At 45.5% G+C, this 19444-nt stretch overlaps 8 protein-coding genes across 9 annotated transcripts; 5 read left to right on the top strand and 3 right to left on the bottom strand.

Moving 5' to 3' along the window:
* Positions 1 to 84: 84 nt before the first annotated feature.
* On the bottom strand, positions 85 to 1692 carry LOC131271817 (uncharacterized). The gene is made up of 2 exons (XM_058273371.1): positions 536 to 1692; positions 85 to 466 (listed from the first exon to the last, which is right to left on the bottom strand). The coding sequence occupies exons 1-2, from the start codon at positions 1616 to 1618 to the stop codon at positions 188 to 190; spliced, it is 1362 nt and encodes a 453-aa protein (XP_058129354.1). The 5' UTR covers positions 1619 to 1692; the 3' UTR covers positions 85 to 187.
* Positions 1693 to 1827: 135 nt separating this feature from the next.
* On the top strand, positions 1828 to 2377 carry LOC131271835 (large ribosomal subunit protein eL39). Its single transcript, XM_058273390.1, has 3 exons — positions 1828 to 1873; positions 1965 to 2068; positions 2144 to 2377. Exons 1-3 carry the CDS (start codon positions 1871 to 1873, stop codon positions 2190 to 2192), a joined length of 156 nt encoding a protein of 51 aa, XP_058129373.1. The 5' UTR covers positions 1828 to 1870; the 3' UTR covers positions 2193 to 2377.
* Positions 2206 to 4906, bottom strand: LOC131271809 (coiled-coil domain-containing protein 22 homolog). Its single transcript, XM_058273362.1, has 5 exons — positions 4452 to 4906; positions 4212 to 4383; positions 3844 to 4144; positions 3236 to 3777; positions 2206 to 3171 (listed from the first exon to the last, which is right to left on the bottom strand). The coding sequence occupies exons 1-5, from the start codon at positions 4499 to 4501 to the stop codon at positions 2587 to 2589; spliced, it is 1650 nt and encodes a 549-aa protein (XP_058129345.1). The 5' UTR covers positions 4502 to 4906; the 3' UTR covers positions 2206 to 2586.
* A 667-nt stretch (positions 4907 to 5573) lies between these two features.
* Positions 5574 to 7646, top strand: LOC131261136 (probable transaldolase). The gene is made up of 3 exons (XM_058263062.1): positions 5574 to 5850; positions 6503 to 6626; positions 6713 to 7646. The coding sequence occupies exons 1-3, from the start codon at positions 5748 to 5750 to the stop codon at positions 7494 to 7496; spliced, it is 1011 nt and encodes a 336-aa protein (XP_058119045.1). The 5' UTR covers positions 5574 to 5747; the 3' UTR covers positions 7497 to 7646.
* On the bottom strand, positions 7566 to 8384 carry LOC131261138 (anaphase-promoting complex subunit 10). Its single transcript, XM_058263063.1, has 2 exons — positions 8221 to 8384; positions 7566 to 8126 (listed from the first exon to the last, which is right to left on the bottom strand). Exons 1-2 carry the CDS (start codon positions 8327 to 8329, stop codon positions 7678 to 7680), a joined length of 558 nt encoding a protein of 185 aa, XP_058119046.1. The 5' UTR covers positions 8330 to 8384; the 3' UTR covers positions 7566 to 7677.
* A 1611-nt stretch (positions 8385 to 9995) lies between these two features.
* Positions 9996 to 13192, top strand: LOC131258417 (probable peroxisomal acyl-coenzyme A oxidase 1). Its single transcript, XM_058259731.1, has 9 exons — positions 9996 to 10119; positions 10793 to 10955; positions 11019 to 11311; positions 11380 to 11785; positions 11853 to 12206; positions 12268 to 12423; positions 12485 to 12743; positions 12810 to 13010; positions 13080 to 13192. Exons 1-9 carry the CDS (start codon positions 9996 to 9998, stop codon positions 13137 to 13139), a joined length of 2016 nt encoding a protein of 671 aa, XP_058115714.1. The 3' UTR covers positions 13140 to 13192.
* A 338-nt stretch (positions 13193 to 13530) lies between these two features.
* LOC131261181 (probable peroxisomal acyl-coenzyme A oxidase 1) lies at positions 13531 to 17838 on the top strand. 2 transcript variants are annotated; one of them, XM_058263131.1, is made up of 10 exons: positions 13531 to 13762; positions 13935 to 14360; positions 15124 to 15283; positions 15360 to 15652; positions 15721 to 16126; positions 16204 to 16557; positions 16766 to 16921; positions 16997 to 17255; positions 17328 to 17528; positions 17599 to 17838. In XM_058263131.1, the coding sequence occupies exons 2-10, from the start codon at positions 14231 to 14233 to the stop codon at positions 17656 to 17658; spliced, it is 2019 nt and encodes a 672-aa protein (XP_058119114.1). In that variant the 5' UTR covers positions 13531 to 13762; positions 13935 to 14230; the 3' UTR covers positions 17659 to 17838. The 2 variants fall into 2 exon arrangements, with proteins under 2 accessions (XP_058119114.1, XP_058119115.1); XM_058263132.1 differs by having other exon boundaries at positions 13721 to 13762; positions 13940 to 14360.
* Positions 17839 to 18300: 462 nt separating this feature from the next.
* Positions 18301 to 19396, top strand: LOC131261182 (probable peroxisomal acyl-coenzyme A oxidase 1). The gene is made up of 4 exons (XM_058263133.1): positions 18301 to 18505; positions 18581 to 18794; positions 18867 to 19067; positions 19145 to 19396. The coding sequence occupies exons 1-4, from the start codon at positions 18378 to 18380 to the stop codon at positions 19202 to 19204; spliced, it is 603 nt and encodes a 200-aa protein (XP_058119116.1). The 5' UTR covers positions 18301 to 18377; the 3' UTR covers positions 19205 to 19396.
* The last annotated feature ends 48 nt before the right edge of the window (positions 19397 to 19444 follow it).

Here is a 19444-nt window from a genome sequence, read left to right as displayed (position 1 = left end):
ACAAACTTTGGGCAAGTACTCCATGAAATTTGGCAAAGCCAAAGAAATTCGTTACAAAAATTGTGTTTAGTTACAATAAAAAACTTTCGTAAAGCTGGTGCCGTATAACAAACCGAGAAGATATTTCCTAATTTTTTTCATTTTTATTGATAAACTACAACTGATCATACGGGTTTTCCGTGCGCTTCTACGACTGATTTCGCTGCCGCACTTCCGGTGGGACATAATCAATGTCCACGGTGCGGGGCTTCTTTTTCTTGCCGAACCACCGTTTCGGATAAAATACGCGCTTGCTGTCGATCTGCAGGTCAATCTTGTCTTCGTTTTCGAAGAACCACAGCTTCTGCTCTTCCTTCTCCATTTCAACGGTCATTTGTTCGATTTCCTTCAATCGTTTCGCCCGCTGCAACCGGCTTAACTCTTCGTCCAGTCGCTGCTGCCTTTGGGCACACCAGTCGGAGTAAGTCTGCGAAGAAAAGAATTATAAATCTTTTGTCAATTACTGATCCACCATTCTAAAAACAAAACTAGTTACCTTGCTTTGGGTTTCGATTTGTAACTTTTCATTCTCTGACACACTTTTTTGTACCAGGTCAATGAGCAACTTTTCGAAACTTTCCTTGTTAAGTTTAAACGATGCTTTATCTAGCACCTCGCAGTATCGTGCATACTTTTCATCGTCCTTGTTAGACTCTTTCTCCAATGTCGCACGAATCATCCCAAGGACCTCTTCATTAATGTCCTTATTGGAGTTTTCCTGCACGTAGTTCAAACACTGGTCGTACTTTTTATACAAAGTTAAGCCCAATAGCTCACAGCTCAATCCGACGACACTTCCGACTCCTCCGTAGCTTCGGCCTAGTTCGACGAAAGCTTTCCCAAGCAATAGCTGACTGTCCTTCAGGTCGAAATGGTCGTCAAAGAACTCGTTCCGCAGAAACTTTACTCTCACTTTGACTTCGTCCTTCTTTTTCTTCTTCGGAGCTTCCGCTTCACCTATCTCCGACTCGACTGGGGCCAGATCATCAAAATGCTCCGCATCCGGTGCTTTGGCGTACCGGTAGCAACTGTAGAGGGCTAACGCCCTCGTAATGGGATTCGCAAAGTCCTCCTGCAGTGCCAGCAGTGTTGCAATTCGTGCCGCGTATCGAAACTCCTTTGCCTTGATCAACTGATCCAACGTCAAATTGGCGCTGTAATCGTCGAGAAATATGCCGTACCCAATCCTGTTGTTCAGCACGTCGATCAACTGGCCGTAGCACTTGTGATCGAGATAGTTCCGTACCAGAGCGTGATGCGTTGAGGCGAGTGTGTTGGACGTTTCCTCCGTCAGTCGAAATTTGTACAACAGATCGGCTATTTCATCGATGTGCGCATCATCCAGCAGTTTGTTGGCGTAGATATCGATGTCGATCGCTGAAATTTTACTCTTCTGCTGGAACCGCTGCTCCAGATCGTAGTAGAGTGTATCCAGGTTCACTTTTTCTAAAATCGGTGTTGTAAGTCTTGCATTCCATGCCTCTCGGCACTGATAGGCTTCAGAGAGAAACGTTCGCCGTACCGTACACCAACCGTTGCCGACGGAGAACGGATTACGTCGAACCAATGTCCGTAACATGGTCTGCTGGAACAATTATCCAACCCCGGACGGCCAAAACTATCCCGATTACGATTGTAAAAATGCGATCGGCAAAATTTTACCGTGTTTGTTATGACATTTGCATGACAGTTCGAGTTTGCGTTTTTCTTCAAACGCAGGGTGGGCTGTCAAAGTATGCGCTTCATGCGGCAGTCAAAAGCTGCGTTCGTCAACTTCCGGTGAAGTGTCTTTCTCTTTTCTATCAGCGGTCTTTGAAGACACTTGGTCGAAATGGTAAGCGTCGAAATTGGCGATAAAATGTGTGAAACCTTGGCACATTGTCCTGTGACTATCAATAAATATCTTTCTCTTCACCTCCCCACAGTCGGCTCACAAAACGTTCCGTATCAAGCAAAAGCTTGCTAAGAAGCTGAAGCAAAACAGACCTATCCCGCAATGGATTCGTATGCGCACTGGTAACACCATCCGGTAAGTAGTCGAATTTGTTGATTGTCCTACGAGAAGACGGGGCTTAACTTAACCGTAAATTATTTGTTCCATTAGCTACAACGCCAAGCGCCGTCACTGGAGACGTACCAAGCTGAAGCTGTAAGCGGATCAACGTGTTGTTTTTATCGTACGTTCCACCCGTGGACGAATCGGGGAGATCCAGCCGAGTGCGCTTCTTCATCCGATCGTACAGTGTTGAACGTCGGTGTATATCAATACTATTCCGTATCAATGGCTCAGCGAAATGTGTTGAATAAATGATTCAATGAAATCTTTACCACATGAAAACCCCCGAAGTGATTTTGTGTTGTGCTACAGTGGAGCGTATATCAACCCCACCAGAAAAGACTTCGTTCGGTAGGTTGTTTACTGTGGAATATATCACATTTTATTTACCTAACCATTGACTTTCGTGTTGTGGCATTTTACTGTAATTTGTTCATTTGGGTACCGCAAACGTTCGCTAAGGACACTAGGTTGTTTTTCCGTTTCCATGTTTAGTTCATCCCGTTTCTCCCGGAGGACGCTTCAAGCTGTCGAATTGCGTCCTCCAACCGGCGACTATCTTGCTGCATCTCCTCCAAATCTCGCCCAATCTGTGCCAAATTGGCGACTACATTACGATCCTTTTCGTTCTCGATCTGGTCCTCCAGTTCGCGCACCTCCCGCTTAATGGCGCCCGTTTCCTGCACCAACCCGACCAGCTCGCTGCACTCGGTGTGCAGGGCAACGAGCAGAATGTACGCCCGCTTGCAGTGCTCGTCCCGCTTGGCGTTGCGGAAGATCAGATCGTCCGTGACGGCAAACTGTCGATCGAGCTGGCCGGTGGTGGAATTGATTTCTTTCTGCAGGCTGCGCGTATCGTGCAGAATCTTCTCGATGTCCGTCTTTTGCTTGCGTATGTTACCAATGATCTCCAGTATCCGCCCGGTGTACGCCGTCCTGCTGACCGTTTTACTGATCTTCTCGTACTCCTGTATGAGCCGGGCATGGAGAGCACTTTTCGTCTGCAAATCGACGATAACTTGCTCGGATTTTTGTCGGGCGGACTCGATTTCGTCGATCATGTTTTGGGATTTACTCTAGAAAACACAAAAACGATCACTTGAAATTGTAATCCATTGATCGATCATCGGTGATACTCACCATTTTATCTGAATGTTTCGCTTGCTGCTCTCGCAGTGTCGCTACCAGCGGGGCTCGATGTGTCTCCCATTGGGTCTGCAATTTTTTCATCTTCTCTCCGGCGGCCACTATTATCGATTCCAGTTTAGCCACGTTTACCTCCGGGTTCTCCAAGAGAATGTGTGTCCTTTCTTTGATTTTCTTTTCCTCTTTCAACTTCTCCACCGTCTTTTCGAGGCCCTTTGTCCCTTCGCGAACGTTTTCTCGTCTTGCTCGCAGTTCCTGATATTCGGAACGCATCTCCTGAAGTGACTGTTGTATCTTCCCGATTTCTTCATCGATTACGCTGAGCTGATCCTCGCAGGTGGGCGATGATTCGCCACCATCCGGAAGCTCTTCGGTAAGAGGTGATTTCGCTTTATTCTGAGCGTAATAGGCCTGCAGCTTTGAGATTGGATTCTCAACCTGTTCGGACCCGTTGCTCGGTAATTGTTGCCGGTCCACTTCATCCCGATCGACTTCCTCCCAGAGACCACTTCGGCGCAACCAGTACTCTTTGATCTCTGTTCGAAAAACAAAATACCCAATAAGCCTTCCGGTTGGTACGTTTGCCGCAGATAGTTTCTTACCTGCCGTTACATCGCTTTGCGTCACGAAAGGAATGTTGGCAATGCCGCGCCCCATACGACCACCCTGTCGCAGATCCAACGGTGATCGATCTTTCCGCCACGAACAACGCAACTGCTGGTGCATATTTTCTACGATGCGATTCTCCAGATCGGTTACCCGGTCGAACGGGGTTTCCGTTCCACCGGAATCGGTCGTCTCTTTGGGTAGCTGTTCGATGAGAAACATGAACACTCGACGCACCTCGGCTACGTTCGGGTAAAGGAACGTTTGATAACCAATGTCCCGACGGTAGCCAACGACCTGCGGATTCAAAAATAACAGATGTGAATCACAGTTGGAGGGTGAACCCACATGTTATACTATTTACCGTACAAGCCTCTGCTAGGCGTGCCGTGACGGTGAACCTTTGCGCCATACCGGGCGGGAGGGAATGCGGCAGGTCCAGCGAGGGATCGATGAGAAGCAAGCATTTTGAGATGGTTCGGACTAAAATTGAAGGCGTAAAGTGTTCCAGTCCCTGTATATCTTCGTCTAAATCGCTGAAACAGGAAAATAGGATTGGTTTATTGTAGCTGCATTGTTTTTGACTCGTTCTTATGTAGCATACCAATCGATTTGACGCAGTGAGTGTAAAATAATATTATCAATATCATCCATAATCGTCCGTATCCGGGGTGGGACCACTTGTTACCTAACGAAGCTCACGATTGACAGAACAAGAACGAGACACTCGGAACGAACAGTCTTAATTCTGCTCCTTATCAATGCACCGGGGAGCAGCAGCGTTGACTTTAGCTTTTAATCGGCAGTGGCAATGGTACGAGAAGACGTTCGTAGCAACCGATGCTGTACTCCCCCTATCATTTAGACGGCGACATCCGACTTCTAGCAAACAGCCGCCAGCAGCTCGCTCATCTCCATCCACACAAAAACGAAAAATAACTTTAATCTTTATCGGCTACACTGCTTTCGGCGGACGGTAGAAGATAATGGGCCGTTTTTGTTGGACGAAACTGCGGTTTTCACGACACATCGGATCGGGGTTCGTGAATTATTCCCGACGAAGTCGTACAAAAGCAGCGCACGGTTTGTAAACATTAACACCACTACATGCGTACGATCAACAACCATTTTGACAGCTATTGACAAGTAAGGGAAAATGGGGCAATATACAATGTTGGGACAAAAATATAAAAATATTGCAACCTCTTCTTCTATTGAGTAATGGGGCTGATGCCGGTGATTATTCTTGTCCATTAGAAGACGGTCAGCGAATTATATTTCACTTATAACGTCCCAGAAAATAGGGTTCTTTACTGATTCTTCTACACTGCAATTCGTTACTTAGTGAGTATATATTACCTTACCCTCCCATATTTAAATTAATATTTTGATTGTAGATTTGGTTTAAAAAAGTTCCGTTCTGAGTATTTACCATAAGCTTATACCGAAGATACCGACTCGCATAGCGAAAGAAGAAGAAGAAGACCATAAGCTTATACCGAAGATAAAGTGAATTTTATCGTTGAATAACATTTAAATTCACACACCGCACAGCATGTTTTTTTACGTTCCTTAGTAGCAGTCAGGAGGATAATGTTCCAATCCATTCCAAAAGAAGAGGCATTCACTCCAGCGACGCCTCCAAGGTGGATTTGGCAAACTTCCACACGATTGTAGATTATGCAGTGGAGTCGCGGGTCGTCGCTTCATGCTTGGATGCTCATTGCCGAAACGGAACGGAAGATAGTCAGACATACGAACGTACGTTTGTGCGGTGCATTTTGTGACGATCCTGTCTCGCTCTCGTTACCCCCGTCATCGACCCTCCAGCAAGTAGGTACTTGCCCTTTCCCAAAAGCTTCTATCCAAGGATCCATCGGAACACCACCGTCAGTCGACAATGAGCAGTGCTGAACCGCAGACGAAAAAGACGAAAATGGCATCGAGTTTGGAACAGTTGAAGCAGCTCACCACCATCGTGGCCGATACCGGCGACTTTGAGGGTAAGTAGAGTGAATTGTGTCAGAGAATACATATTTTAAATCACGAACCCTTTGGGGAAGCTAGTTGTAAGGTTATTCAAGCAATCTTCTACAAGTTGTGTTGAAAACTATTAGTGCTGTTATTTCGTCAAATGTACCGAACTTTTTGCCCATTTCCTCCATCTTCCTCGATGAGAGCAATGAAGGTGACCGCTTAAAGGTGATACAAACGAGCTCCAATGGAGCCTGGTCTGCCCTTACACATACACCCGTGTTGGGAAAGGGGAGCTAGTTTCTGGAGCCATACGACTTTTTGCCTTTTCGCTGCCTCATTCCGCAAATAAGCAGCTTTGGTGATGTGTATGGCACTTCACTATCGGGCGTTCCAACGTGGTTGACAAATAACATCAAGCAAGCCTTGTATTTATTCTGTTAACAATTGTTTTACAATTAATCTGCGGAGGACAATGTTTGATGCGAAATGGTTACTAGATCACATGTTCACGCGATCGTGGAACGCGATCGCCAACGTAGAGGTCAAACGGTTATTTCCTTTCACCATGCGCTAAGTCACGCTGCTGTGGGTTTTATTGGAAAAAAAAGTTTGATCGAAACCCGCATGACACTGAACTTACAGAGGTTATTTGTTTCTTTTTTTTTTAATTTGTTATAGCGATGAAAACATACAAACCTACCGATGCCACCACGAATCCGTCATTGATTTTGTCGGCCGCTGGAATGGACCAATATCAGCACCTGATCGATAAGGCCATCAAGCACGGACAGAAGGCGGGAACGTGAGTAGATCATATCCGTGTGATACTGTGGAGTAAATGCTTAGCCGTTTTAACTGCACCGTTTGTTTTCTTTTATTTTCCTACAGGACCGTCGAAGAAAAGGTAGGAGAAGCTGCCGATATGCTGTTCGTACTGTTCGGATGCGAAATTTTGAAGCTTGTACCGGGGCGCGTGTCGACGGAAATCGATGCCCGATTGTCGTTCAACAAGGAAGCTTCGATTGCAAAAGCATTGAAACTTATTGCCCTGTACGAGGAACTTGGTGTCAAGCGCGACCGCGTGCTGATCAAGCTGGCCTCGACCTGGGAAGGCATTCAAGCGGCAAGTGTACTCGAGAAGGAGCACAACATTCATTGCAACCTGACGCTACTGTTTTCGTTCGCTCAAGCGGTGGCATGTGCCGAGGCGGGTGTCACGCTGATTTCTCCGTTCGTCGGTCGCATCCTCGATTGGTATGTGGCAAATACCGACCAGAAGACGTTCGAGCCCGAGCAGGACCCGGGCGTTGTTTCGGTGACGAAGATTTACAATTACTACAAAAAGTTTGGCTACAAAACCGTCGTCATGGGCGCGTCGTTCCGCAACGTGGGAGAAATCATGGCCCTGGCTGGGTGCGATCTGCTCACCATTAGCCCCAAGCTGCTGGGGGATTTGGAAAAGAGCACCGAGCCGGTGAAGCGCTATCTCGATGCCGAGAAGGCGAAGGCGGGCAGTCTGGAGAAGATCCAGATGGACGAAGCGACATTCCGTTGGATGCTGAACGAAGATCAGATGTCCACCGATAAGCTTTCGGACGGAATCCGTAAATTTGCTGCCGATGGTCGTAAACTGGAAACTATGCTGCGCGGTTTGATTCAAGCTTCCGAGTAAGGATATAGTTTTTCTCCTGGCAAGTTTCTTATGCACAAAGTGCAGATAAAATGATTTAAAAAACGCAAACTAGAGGTAAATGTCGAAGTTTTATGTAAAGATGTTTTTTTTCATGGAAATAAATTTTGTTTTCTAACCTTTTGATAAATATCGCCTGCGAAAACTTATCTTATGCTACCTGCTAACGGATTGTCCGGAACTGCTGAAATTCTATCGTGCTAAACTTCCCGTAGTGCTCCAACGGATAATGCGATCCTTCCGTTGGTGAATGGATCCGTATCTGGCGCATGTGGGTATCCCTTCCATTCTGGTGGTTACTAATCACCGCGATCTGTATCATAAACGTGCAGATAAATTCATCCTCGTACTCCTTGATTGGAATACAAACCCATCCGGATGGTTCGCATAGGTCAACCACCTCGATCTCTTGCAGGTCGTTGAAGTGCGTCCCACAGCGTATCGATATCCGGCTAGGGGTGTAGCTCTCGTCCAGCTTGTAGTCGGAATAGATGTAAATCTGGTTGACCGTCGTTTTGCGGTGAAACTGAATGTTTACGAGGTGTGGCAGCTGCCCGTCGGACTGCCAATAAGTTTCCATCGAATTATCACGCAGCTGATCTACGCCAAATCCTACAAAAAACGTTAGCACAAGTAGAATAGTAAAAGATTTCCAATCAAATTAGCTACAAAGGTTTTTCTCAAGCCAGCGGTTTTCTTCCGTTACCTGGTTTACATGACGATAAACTCCATACCGCTCGCCCGCCTACCTCCCGCACATTGCCCGATCGTTCTTCGTTGATTGGACAAACATTTACACCCATTTTCACACTCATTTTGAAAGTATTTATTCTATATTTTAATTAAAGCAAAGTTACTGCGATTGCTACCAACAACTCGTCACTCTTCGCGCCGGTTTGTTTTGTTGACGTTCGTTTTGTTGTCAATCGGTAATGCAAACTGTCACTTAGGCCGCGGTCAACTAAACTGTTTTCAATCAAAAAATGTTTTAATTTATTGGTAAAAGAGTAAATGAGGCCCCGGGCTAGATTCTCCTCTTCCTGCTGGTTCACATTAAGCGCCTGAAGCTATGCAAAGCGCGAAGCATGCATTCGTTTCGATTTTTGAACGCTAACGGTTCGCTTAAAAGAACATAACGGTTTAAACTAATCACGCAGTGGAGGTTGAATGCGGGTTAACATACTTTTACATGTTAAGTTACTAGTAAGTAAACCATACCACACATGATGGACAGCATGAAACAATGAGTTTAGCCGAAAAAATGATTTGGAAACGGCGGCGCGCCCGCAGCGAGCGCAGCGAGCGGACTGCGCTAGGTCTACCGAAAAAGAGAGTTTGTTATAGTTTTGAGAAATAAGGGGGGCCCGTGGGCCCCCCTCATACCGCACCCCCTAGGTTGATTGCGCAGCCGAAATTAACGGTACACACTACGGTTCAAATATTCGTAGGTTGAATTTAACGAATTAATGTATCACCAATTGCATACATTCAGTTTAAACGTCCACAAGAGGTGTAGCCACGATCGAAAACATGGCGGCCGGGGCCTCATTTACTCTTTTACCAATTTATTTAAGGGCTCCCGAAATGATGTAACATCATCTGAAAATATGTTTACAGCTTTTCCTTGTTATTTCACACTCATCGCTCTATGATAGTAGTACAAATATTTCTCTACAGATTTTGTAATCTTTTTGGAATGAAGTCTTTGCTAACCGTTTGCCACCCCTGTCGCACTGTAGACCCTGGCCTGACAGCTCATTCAAGAATCGTGCATAACATGTTTGACATTCATGTTGATGTCCATTCAAGGGAAATGATCATGATCACTGCTTCGAGGAGCATGCATGGTTTTCAGTTGTCCACGATTCAGAGGAATACGTTAGTTCTATTGCTTGGTTACTAAACCGTGACCAACGAAAGGTTGAATTGTAATTGATTTTTTTTTCAATCGTCTCTAGATAACCAATTGTGATCTTATCGTTTATGGTGTCATGGATCATATGTTTTGGTATGTTTTTATTTTCCAGCGAATGCACCTGTAATTTGTCGGCCAGTGATAAGATTGTGCTTGTCAGATTCAGTATTGCTAAGCTCTGAAGTTATCACGGTTGCACAGTGAATTGAGTGCGAGTTGCAAATGCGTTAAAAATCGCCAAACATCTCACGACGCGTGGTTGGTGCAAAGTCCCAAGTCACGGTGGCACACGGACTTATCTGATAAAAGGCCTGTCATGTCACCGGGGGGTCAACAGCGGTAGCGGGGTTTACGCCGTGCGCCAATCAGTCGTCGTGGTACTGGTTTACGTTAACTGATGGTCGTGTACTTCAGTTTGCGGAAGAGCTTCAACTTGCGCGGACGATCATACCTTTCGGACGACTTAATTAATTCCGCGATTCCGGTCATTGGCTTCGCTGCCCTTCCTGAAATTGTGTTGTGCTTCAATCGTTCCTTTAATACCTACCCCAACATTTGTTTCTAAAATGCCATCGTCTTCGGTGAATAAGGATCTTCAAGCCGAGCGGGATAAGTGTAGTTTTGATAAAAATGAGTTTACCCTGTGGTGGGTTGGCGGAAAGGATAAACTGAAGGAAAAGGAGGATCTAGGTAATTATGCGAAGTACAGCTGAGGTGCACTTTGTCCCATCAGCACCGAGCATGATGGGGAAGTTCAAGGGCATAAAATTAGCTGCTTTTTTCTACATCCATCGTGTACACGCTTTTGATTTAATTTTAATTTCTAAATTCTTAACCATATTTGAAACTTCTTTAGGTGAAATTAAATACGAAATACGAAGTAATAATGAAATCTGGATGTTATAAACATCGGAAAAAGAATATCAATTTAGATTACGAACGAATTTAAGATGCGAACGTTATTATTGAACAATATCATTCAAATAATTAACTAACTCAAATGTGTGTTCTATTCTAACTACATGTATTAAATATGTAGTTATTTATTCAGTCAAGTTTAACGAAGCTTTGCCAACAAACATGAGCTTCAAGAAAGTTCGTAGAAAAATGCCGTCTGATTAAGCTTATCTTGGGTAGAAAATTATGATTGCATGTCATTTAGATTGTTTCTCATAATGTTATCATTTCGACCCCCACCATGGCCAATCTCGTTCCAAAATATGACCGTATTTGATTTAAAAATGTCTAATCATGGTAGAGCGATAAGCAAAATTTCGTAGCCGGTTTCGTATACACTGCATACACAAAATAATTTTTACCCATCAGTAATTAATCGGAATATTCCATTCATTTCTTTTAACAGAACGATTTTTTGAGACTGATCCAGACTTCCATAACGAAACACCCATCCATTTTCTATCGCACAAGGAACTGTACGAGGAAACTATTCGTCAGTCAACGGCAATTTTCCATAAAGTTCGCAAATTCCACGAAAATCGTGGCAATGGCGATCCATCGAACTACAAGTTAGTAGAATTAAACAAATTCGTGATCCTCTTGATTTACTTATGGGTTCTTAATTCTTCCAGGGAAATCCTTGGTGGGTTGCTCGGCAACGGCATCATTCGTCAGGGAAACCCATTGGGCATCCATTTTGCAATGTTCGTACCGGCACTATTGGGACACGGATCTCCCGAGCAGCAGGCCGAATGGCTTCCACGCTCCCTGAAATGTCAAATACTTGGCACATACGCACAAACTGAACTGGGACATGGAACCTTCCTCCGGGGGCTGGAAACAACGGCCACGTATGACGAGAAGACGAAGGAGTTTGTTCTACAGAGTCCAACATTGAGCTCGTACAAGTGGTGGCCGGGAGGATGTAGGTTTCCTCAGATAAAAATCCATAAATTCCAAGGCCATTAATATTTTCTTTTCACTCTTTTCTAGTGGCCCATACCGCCAACTATTGCGTCGTGATGGCCCAACTCTTTTCGAAAGGAAAGTGCCACGGTATTCAACCGTTCATCGTACAGCTGCGCGATGAAGAATCGCATATGCCACTGAAGGGAATCACGATCGGCGAAATTGGCAACAAGCTCGGCATGAACGGTGTCAACAATGGCTTCCTGGGATTCGATCAGGTTCGCATTCCGCGCAAAAACATGCTGATGAAGAACGCGAAGCTGCTGGAGGACGGAACGTTCGTGAAGCCACCATCGCAAGCGCTCACCTACGGTACGATGATGTTCGTACGGGTGGTGATCGTACGTGATACGGCTTTTCATTTGGCAAAGGTCGCTACCATAGCCGTGCGATATTCGTCGGTTCGCCGACAGAGTCATATCAATCCGGAGTAAGAAACCTATAGAAGCATGTAATATAAGGTTAAAGTAATTCTCTCCAATCACAAACAATTGCAGTCTGCCGGAAGTTCAAGTGATCGACCATCTAACGCAGCAGTACAAGCTGTTCCCGCCGATCGCTAAAAGTATCGTATTCAAGCTTACTTCGGACAACCTGTGGGAAATGTACAATCAAGTGACGGCCGAACTGGACCAGGGTAACCTGGAGCGTCTTCCCGAACTACATGCCATCGCATGCTGCCTGAAAGCGGTCACTACAGCGGATGCGGCGAAGAGCGTAGAAACACTGCGTATGGCATGCGGTGGTCATGGCTATATGACGTGCGCCAATTTTTACAACACCTATGGATTTGTAACGGCCGCCTGTACATATGAAGGAGAAAATACGGTTTTGCTGCTCCAAACTGCACGGTAAGATATTCCCGAATTTGCTTACCTTACTGTTTGAAATAATCAAACAATTTATCTATAGGTATCTCGTGAAAGTGTGGAGCCAAGCAATCAAAGGGCAACCACTTGTGCCAACGGTCCAGTATTTGAGTAGTTTTATCCAGAGCAAAAACTCTCGCCATCCCTGGATCGACACAGTGCCCGGCATTATCAAAGCACTGCAGACCGTCGCAGCAAGGTACTGGTAATACTAAAATTTGTATTTGAATTTATTACTGAACACCAATGCCTTTTTGCAGCAAACTTCGCATAGCCTACGAACACATCGAGCAGCGCAAAAAAGCTGGCTACACACACGAGGAGGCGGTTAATTTGACCTCTCTCGAGCTTGCCCAAACAGCCGAAGCACATTGCCGTGCGTTCCTGGTGCAGTCTGGTTACGAGATGATTGAAGCGCTGTGTCAGAAAGTGTCCGCTCCGTTTGCCAAAGTGATGCGTACCATCGGGGAGCTGTACGCGTACAACGAGGCGCTTGAGTCAATTGGCAATTTGGTGCGGGTAAGTTTGAATATCTCGCAAGTCGGATCTTACCACCAAATACCTGATCGATTCATTCCACTGCAGTTCACCGCAATCAGCGAGAGCGATATCAATCGACTGCAATCCAAGCTCGAGTCGGCCCTCTTGGCGATTCGTCCGAATGCGGTCAGTATTGTGGATGCGTTTGCTATTCCGGATATTCTGCTGGGATCGCCGCTTGGTGCGTACGATGGAAACGTGTACGAAAAGCTCTACGAAGAGGCACAGAAAAGTCCGCTCAACAAGGTAAGAAGTGCCAGCGGGTGCGAACAACAGGTCAGTGATTTTACCGGTGCTTTCGATTATTATTTGCAGGAACCGGTGAACAAATCATTCCACCTGTACTTGAAACCATTCATGCGTTCGAGCTTGTAAGTTAGCCAACGGTTAGAATTGGTTAAGAAGCGAAGCTTTCGCTATTAAAACAAGGTTATGGAAAATAATATATTTTTATTCAATAAAGTTTCTTTTGTTTGTTTGTTAAACTAAACCGTGTCATCTGTTATTACAAGGGAAAGTAATTATTTTTTGGTCAAATTTGAAATGTTCACATGGCAAACAAGCAAGGCAAACTTGATATAACCTTACAGAACTGAAGCAGTCACCATAGACGTTACAAGCGAATGTTTGACGTTAGCATTCGGCGAAGAAATAGTAAACAAACAACAGCTGCGCAAAAAACACAACAGTACGATCGTTAAATTTACGCAACGTTCGCACGCTAGGTGGTGGGGATCCGTGACGATCATCTTGGTTGTGAAATGAAGTACTCTAGTGGGGCTCATCATCCGTCAGATGCGTTCCATTGGCCGTTTTCTGACAAACGATCGTACTGTGGACGCGTTGTAGTACGTGTAAGAACGACCCATTGTCCATTCCTAGCTCGAGATTGATAAGCGCTTATCTCCATCCTGCTTGGACCCTGCTCCATTGGGCTTTTGAGTCGGTTACGCGCTGTGCTGTAAATAACCCACGATAACGATCGACCATCGATAACGGTGAGTTGAAGTTTTCGTTCCCCAAAACTTATTTGTAGGCCGCCACATCCCCTACCCTCCACGGTGCTAATTTCACAAAACCTGTGCGATTTGTGCCAACCTGGTGTGGGGTGTGTACGTGATGAAATAGCTCAGCGTGCCAAAGTATAGGAGCACAATTATTACATCAAAGGTCAGTCGCTGCGGATCAGGCATCAAAAAGGGGAGCAACGTGTGCCGCGCTATCTGTTGGCGTTCGAAGTGCGCGTTAATCTTATTGCTTTAGTCCAGCCCTAGTTGCTACGACCCCCTCCGGAGGTCCGGTTCCGGCGATCAGTGAGTCTAGAGCGTCCGTGGCAGTTGGTCAGGAGGTGAATAATCGCAGCAAGACGCATACATCCCAGTAGTGAAAAGAAACGCACTTGGAAAGCGAAAGTACACGAAACCGTTTACTTGCAAATCGTACGTGGTAGCATAAACCATCCCAGCATGCCTTCGAACAGTGGAACAGTCAACAAAGACTTGCAGGCGGAGCGAGACAAGTGCACGTTCAACAATGAAGAGTTTACCCTCTGGTGGGTTGGAGGCGAAACAAAGCTGAAAGAGAAACGTTTCCGCGGTAAGTACTGGTGGTTGGTGGCGGGAGACATATGCTCCAATGTACATTGTTCGTAGGGGAGGTCATCATGTAGGATTCCGCCCTCAGCGAGAAAGTGGAATACTACTGATGCATCAACATTTATGTTGTTGCTCTGACGTCTAAAACCGGTCTTTCCTCCAAGTAAAACCTTGTCCTACTAGGATCGTTCTAGAACAGTAATTTATCTTGCACTCACTCATTGTCCATTTCGTATAACGAAGTCATGCTAGCTTCTATGTTCATCAAATGAATTGTGAAAATTTGAAATAACATATTTCAGTTCGTTTACTGTCAAAGGTCGGAGGCGTTCAATCTTGTGCGTCCGTTATCGTTCGCGCTAAATCTTCCGATAACTTCAATGGCACTAATCGCCTCTTCAGCCTCTGGCAAAACGTGCAAGTCACCGTTGTTTTGCAGTTTTCAGGTCAAGATTTCCAAATCCCAAGGATTTCCAGTCGCCAATCGACGTTATCTGTTGAAAATTTTCTTTGACAAAATACATCAGAAAACAAGAAAATAATGTGTGACGCAAACGCCTTTTTGATGTTATTTTTTCTACCATAGCCGGAGTAAACTGTCCAAATGCAAATGGATGATGCACATTTGAATTACAATCTTAAAAAAAAATTAAATAAATCATAACACACGATGTTTTTTTTCTCAGTAATGTGAACATTAAGTTTTCATTGCAAATGAAACATTTTTTGCAATTCCAAATGATGTTGGTTCTTATATTTCACAGAGGACTTCTTTCTAAATGACCCGGAGCTGCAGGAGAAGGTGCCTCTGCACTTCCTATCCCACAAGGAACTGTACGAGGAGTCGGTGCGGAAGGCAACCGTTGCGTTCCGTAAGGTTCGCAAGATGCAGGAAATGGGACAGGATGGCGTGGACAACTACTCGTAAGAAGATAACTTCTCGCTTGATGAGCAACTCGTGCAGTTGACATAAAAAATGCTGATATTTTTCCGTTTTCAGTGCTTTGCTTGGAGGACTGCTCGGGACCGGTATCCTAAAGCAGGGCAACCCACTAACCGTACACTATGTGATGTTCCTGCCAGCAATTCTCGGACATGGAACACCGGAGCAGCAGGCAGAATGGTTTGGACGGGCGTGGAACTGTGAAATCATCGGAACGTACGCACAAACCGAACTCGGTCATGGAACCTTCCTTCGGGGGCTGGAAACAACGGCTACGTATGACGAGAAGACGAAAGAGTTCGTCCTCCATAGTCCGACGCTGACGGCTTACAAATGGTGGCCGGGAGGATGTAAGTTTCCTCAGATAAAAATCCATAAATTCCAAGGCCATTAAGATTTTCTTTTCACTCTTTTCTAGTGGCCCATACCGCCAACTATTGCGTCGTGATGGCCCAACTCTTTTCGAAAGGAAAGTGCCACGGTATTCAACCGTTCATCGTACAGCTGCGCGATGAAGAATCGCATATGCCACTGAAGGGAATCACGATCGGCGAAATTGGCAACAAGCTCGGCATGAACGGTGTCAACAATGGTTTCCTGGGTTTCGATCAGGTTCGCATTCCGCGCAAAAACATGCTGATGAAGAACGCGAAACTGCTGGAGGACGGCACGTTCGTGAAGCCACCATCGCAAGCCCTCACCTACGGTACGATGATGTTCGTACGGGTGGTGATCTGTCGCGATATGGCGGCATACCTTTCGAAGGCCGTCACCATTGCTATACGCTACTCGGCTGTCCGTCGTCAGAGTCACATCAATCCCGAGTAAGTTATGTGCACACAAATTCACTCTTCTGTAACGGACATTACATTAACTAACGAATCCTATGCTCTTCTTTCAGTCAACCGGAAGTTCAAGTAATCGACCATCTAACGCAGCAGTACAAGCTGTTCCCGGCGCTGGCAAAGAGCATCATCTTCAAGCTGGCCTCGGATAATCTGTGGGAAATGTACAACCAGGTTACGTCCGAGCTGGACAAGGGTGATCTTGAGCGTCTACCGGAACTGCACGCTATCGCCTGTTGCCTGAAAGCGATCACCACCGCAGACGCGGCAACGGGCGTGGAGGTGTGTCGATTGGCGTGCGGTGGCCACGGATACATGACGTGCTCGAACTTCTACGGCACTTACGGTATGGTGACGGCAGCCTGCACCTACGAGGGAGAGAACACCGTACTTTTGCTGCAAACCGCCAGGTAAGCGTGCGAAGAAGAATCACAACGGCACAGCACGTGGCTCTTTTGATAATTATCCTGGCAATCGACAACTATCGCCTGATGCAAGCAGTTGAAAACACTATCTCTCAGATCTGTCCACAACAGTCACAAAACAGCGTTCTACGAAGATCTACAGCAATAAGGATAATACGTTCGATCACATGTTTCAATTGTTTTATTTTATTAGATATCTGCTTAAAGCGTGGCAACAGGCGCAACGCGGCCAAGAGCTCGTACCAACGGTTCAGTATCTTGCTCGCTTTTTGAGCAGCAATAATCGGCGCGTGGATTGGGATGATTCGATCGGTGGAATTATACGATCGCTGCAGACTGTTGCTGCCGGGTAAGTGAATGTTTCGCCAAGTAGGGAAATGCACATGATTCGAAATACGGTTTCGATTATGCCTTTCTCTTGCAGTAAGCTTCGGCTGGCCGCGGAACACATCGAGCAACGTCAGAAGGCTGGTGCTACGCAGGAGGAAGCAACTAATCAGACCTCGATCGAGCTAGCACGAACGGCAGACGCCCATTGCCGAGCGTTCCTTGTGCAGTCCGGACATGAAATGATCGAGAAGGCCTGCCAAACGGCTTCACCCGAGTTGGCCCGCGTGTTGCGTTCGGTGTACTTCCTGTACGCTTACGATGAGGCACTAAAAGCACTCGGGGATCTGCTGAGAGTGAGTACAATGTTTTTTGGTGGGGAAAAACATGAACTAAACCTTTTTCGTTCGTGCTCAATTTATTTTCAGTTTACGACGATTTCGGAAAGCGATATTAATCGGTTGCAAGCCAAGCTGGAAGCGACGTTGGCGGAATTGCGCCCCAATGTAGTCGGTATCGTCGATTCGTTTGACCTTCCGGATGACGTTCTGGGATCGCCGCTTGGAGCTTACGATGGCAACGTATACGAGCGATTGTACGAGGAGGCCAAGAAAAGTCCCCTGAATCAGGTAAGTCACGAGATAATTGCCAACGTAATACAAATTTTGAAATAATTATTCCGTTTGTCTTCTTCTTTAGGAACCGGTGAACCAATCATTCCACAAGTATTTGAAACCATTCATGAAATCCAGCCTTTAAGAAGGAGTATTTGAAACCTTCCGCATCCATGGTGATAGATTTAATTTCCATAATATTAATTCAGTAGATTCTAAACCTTTTCTTGTATACCGTTCAATTTCACCGGCGTTATCTGAGACTAAAGTGTGGGCGCATTTGTGGAGAGTTTTTAAATAAATATACACACTTTTTGTGGTACGGGTATTACACGTGAGTCACCTGTTTTGTGTTTTTGAATTTTGTTTACCTCTCACGAGCAGCCAGGAAAGTGAGGTAAAACTGCATATTTGGTATGTTTCATCAACAGATCAAGGAATTGAGGCATTCGAAATATGTTGTGGAGAAAGGCTCCGTATAAGGCAGAGCAACACACTTAATATCGGCAATCACGGCGAGCAAAAGGATCCATACCCCATGACTTCACACAGAAGAGCAGTTTCCATCCACGAGACCATGGATGCTGTGATCTAGAATTACCAATCCCCTATTTCGCGAAGATTTTGGCTGAGATCTCCTACAAGTACGCTAGAAGTTTTAGTAAGCACTTTCTTAACCCACTGTCACAACAATGGCGGAGCAAAAAATAGCTTTGACCAGACCTATCTTTTGATTGATCTTGGGTAGGACATTGCCTCGTTCCAACACTTTTGACAATTATCCTGGCAACCGACAACTTTCGCCTGATCACGAAACAGCATTCTACGAAGAATCACAGAGATAAGGATAATACGTTCGATATCATGCTTCAATTGTTTTATTTTATTACATACCTGCTTAAGGCGTGGCGACAGGCGCGACCCGGCCAAGAGCACGTACCGACCGATTCGATCGATGGAGTTATACCGTCTCTTCAAACTGTTGTCGCCGAGTAAGTGAATGTTTCGTCAAGTAGGGAAATGTACATGATTCTAAATACGCTTTCGATTATGCCTATCCCTTGCAGTCAGCTTCGTCTCGCCGCGGACCACATCGAGCAACGTCAGAAGGCTGGTGCTACGCTGGAGGAAGCAACTAATCAGTTCCTTGTGCAGTACCGGCATGAAATGATCGAGAAGGCCTGCCAAACGGTGTCACCCGAGTTGGCCCGCGTGTTGCGTTCGGTGTACTCTCTGTACGCTGACGATGAGGCACTGAAAGCACTCCGGGATCTGCTGAAAGTGAGTCCAATGTTCTTTGGTGGGGAAAAACATGAACTAAACTTTTCTCGTTCGTGCTCGATTTATTTTCAGTTTACGACGATTTCGGAAAGCGATATTAATCGGTTGCAAGCCAAGCTGGAAGCGGCGTTGGCGGAATTGCGCCAGAATGTTATCGGTATCGTCGATTCGTTTGACCTGCCGGATGACGTTCCGGGATTGCCGCTTGGAGCTTACGATGGAAATGTATACGAGCGATTGTACGAGGAGGCTAAGAAAAATCCCCTGAATCTGGTAAGTCATGAGATAAGTGCGCCTCCAATTGCCAACGTAAATTTTTGAATAATTATTTCGATTGTCTTCTTCTTTAGGAACCGGTGAAGCAATCATTCCACAAGTATTTGAAACCATTCATGAAATCCCGCCTTTAAGAAGGACTAGTTGAAACCTTTCGCAACCGTGGTGATAGATTTAATTTCCATAATATTAATTCATTAGATTCTAAACCTTTTCTTGTATACCGTTCAATTGCACCGGCGTTATCTGAGACTAAAGTGCGGGCGCATTTGTGGTGAATTTTTTAAAATATACACACTTTTTGGTGGTACAGGTACTACACGTGAGTCACCTGGGAGAGGATTTTCTTTCAAAGTGATAAATATGACACAAAT

This window comes from Anopheles coustani, chromosome 3, assembly GCF_943734705.1.
Source record: "Anopheles coustani chromosome 3, idAnoCousDA_361_x.2, whole genome shotgun sequence".
Lineage (NCBI taxonomy): Eukaryota > Metazoa > Arthropoda > Insecta > Diptera > Culicidae > Anopheles > Anopheles coustani.
The sequence above is the reverse complement of the archived record's forward strand: the minus strand, read 5'-3'. Positions and strand labels throughout refer to the sequence as shown.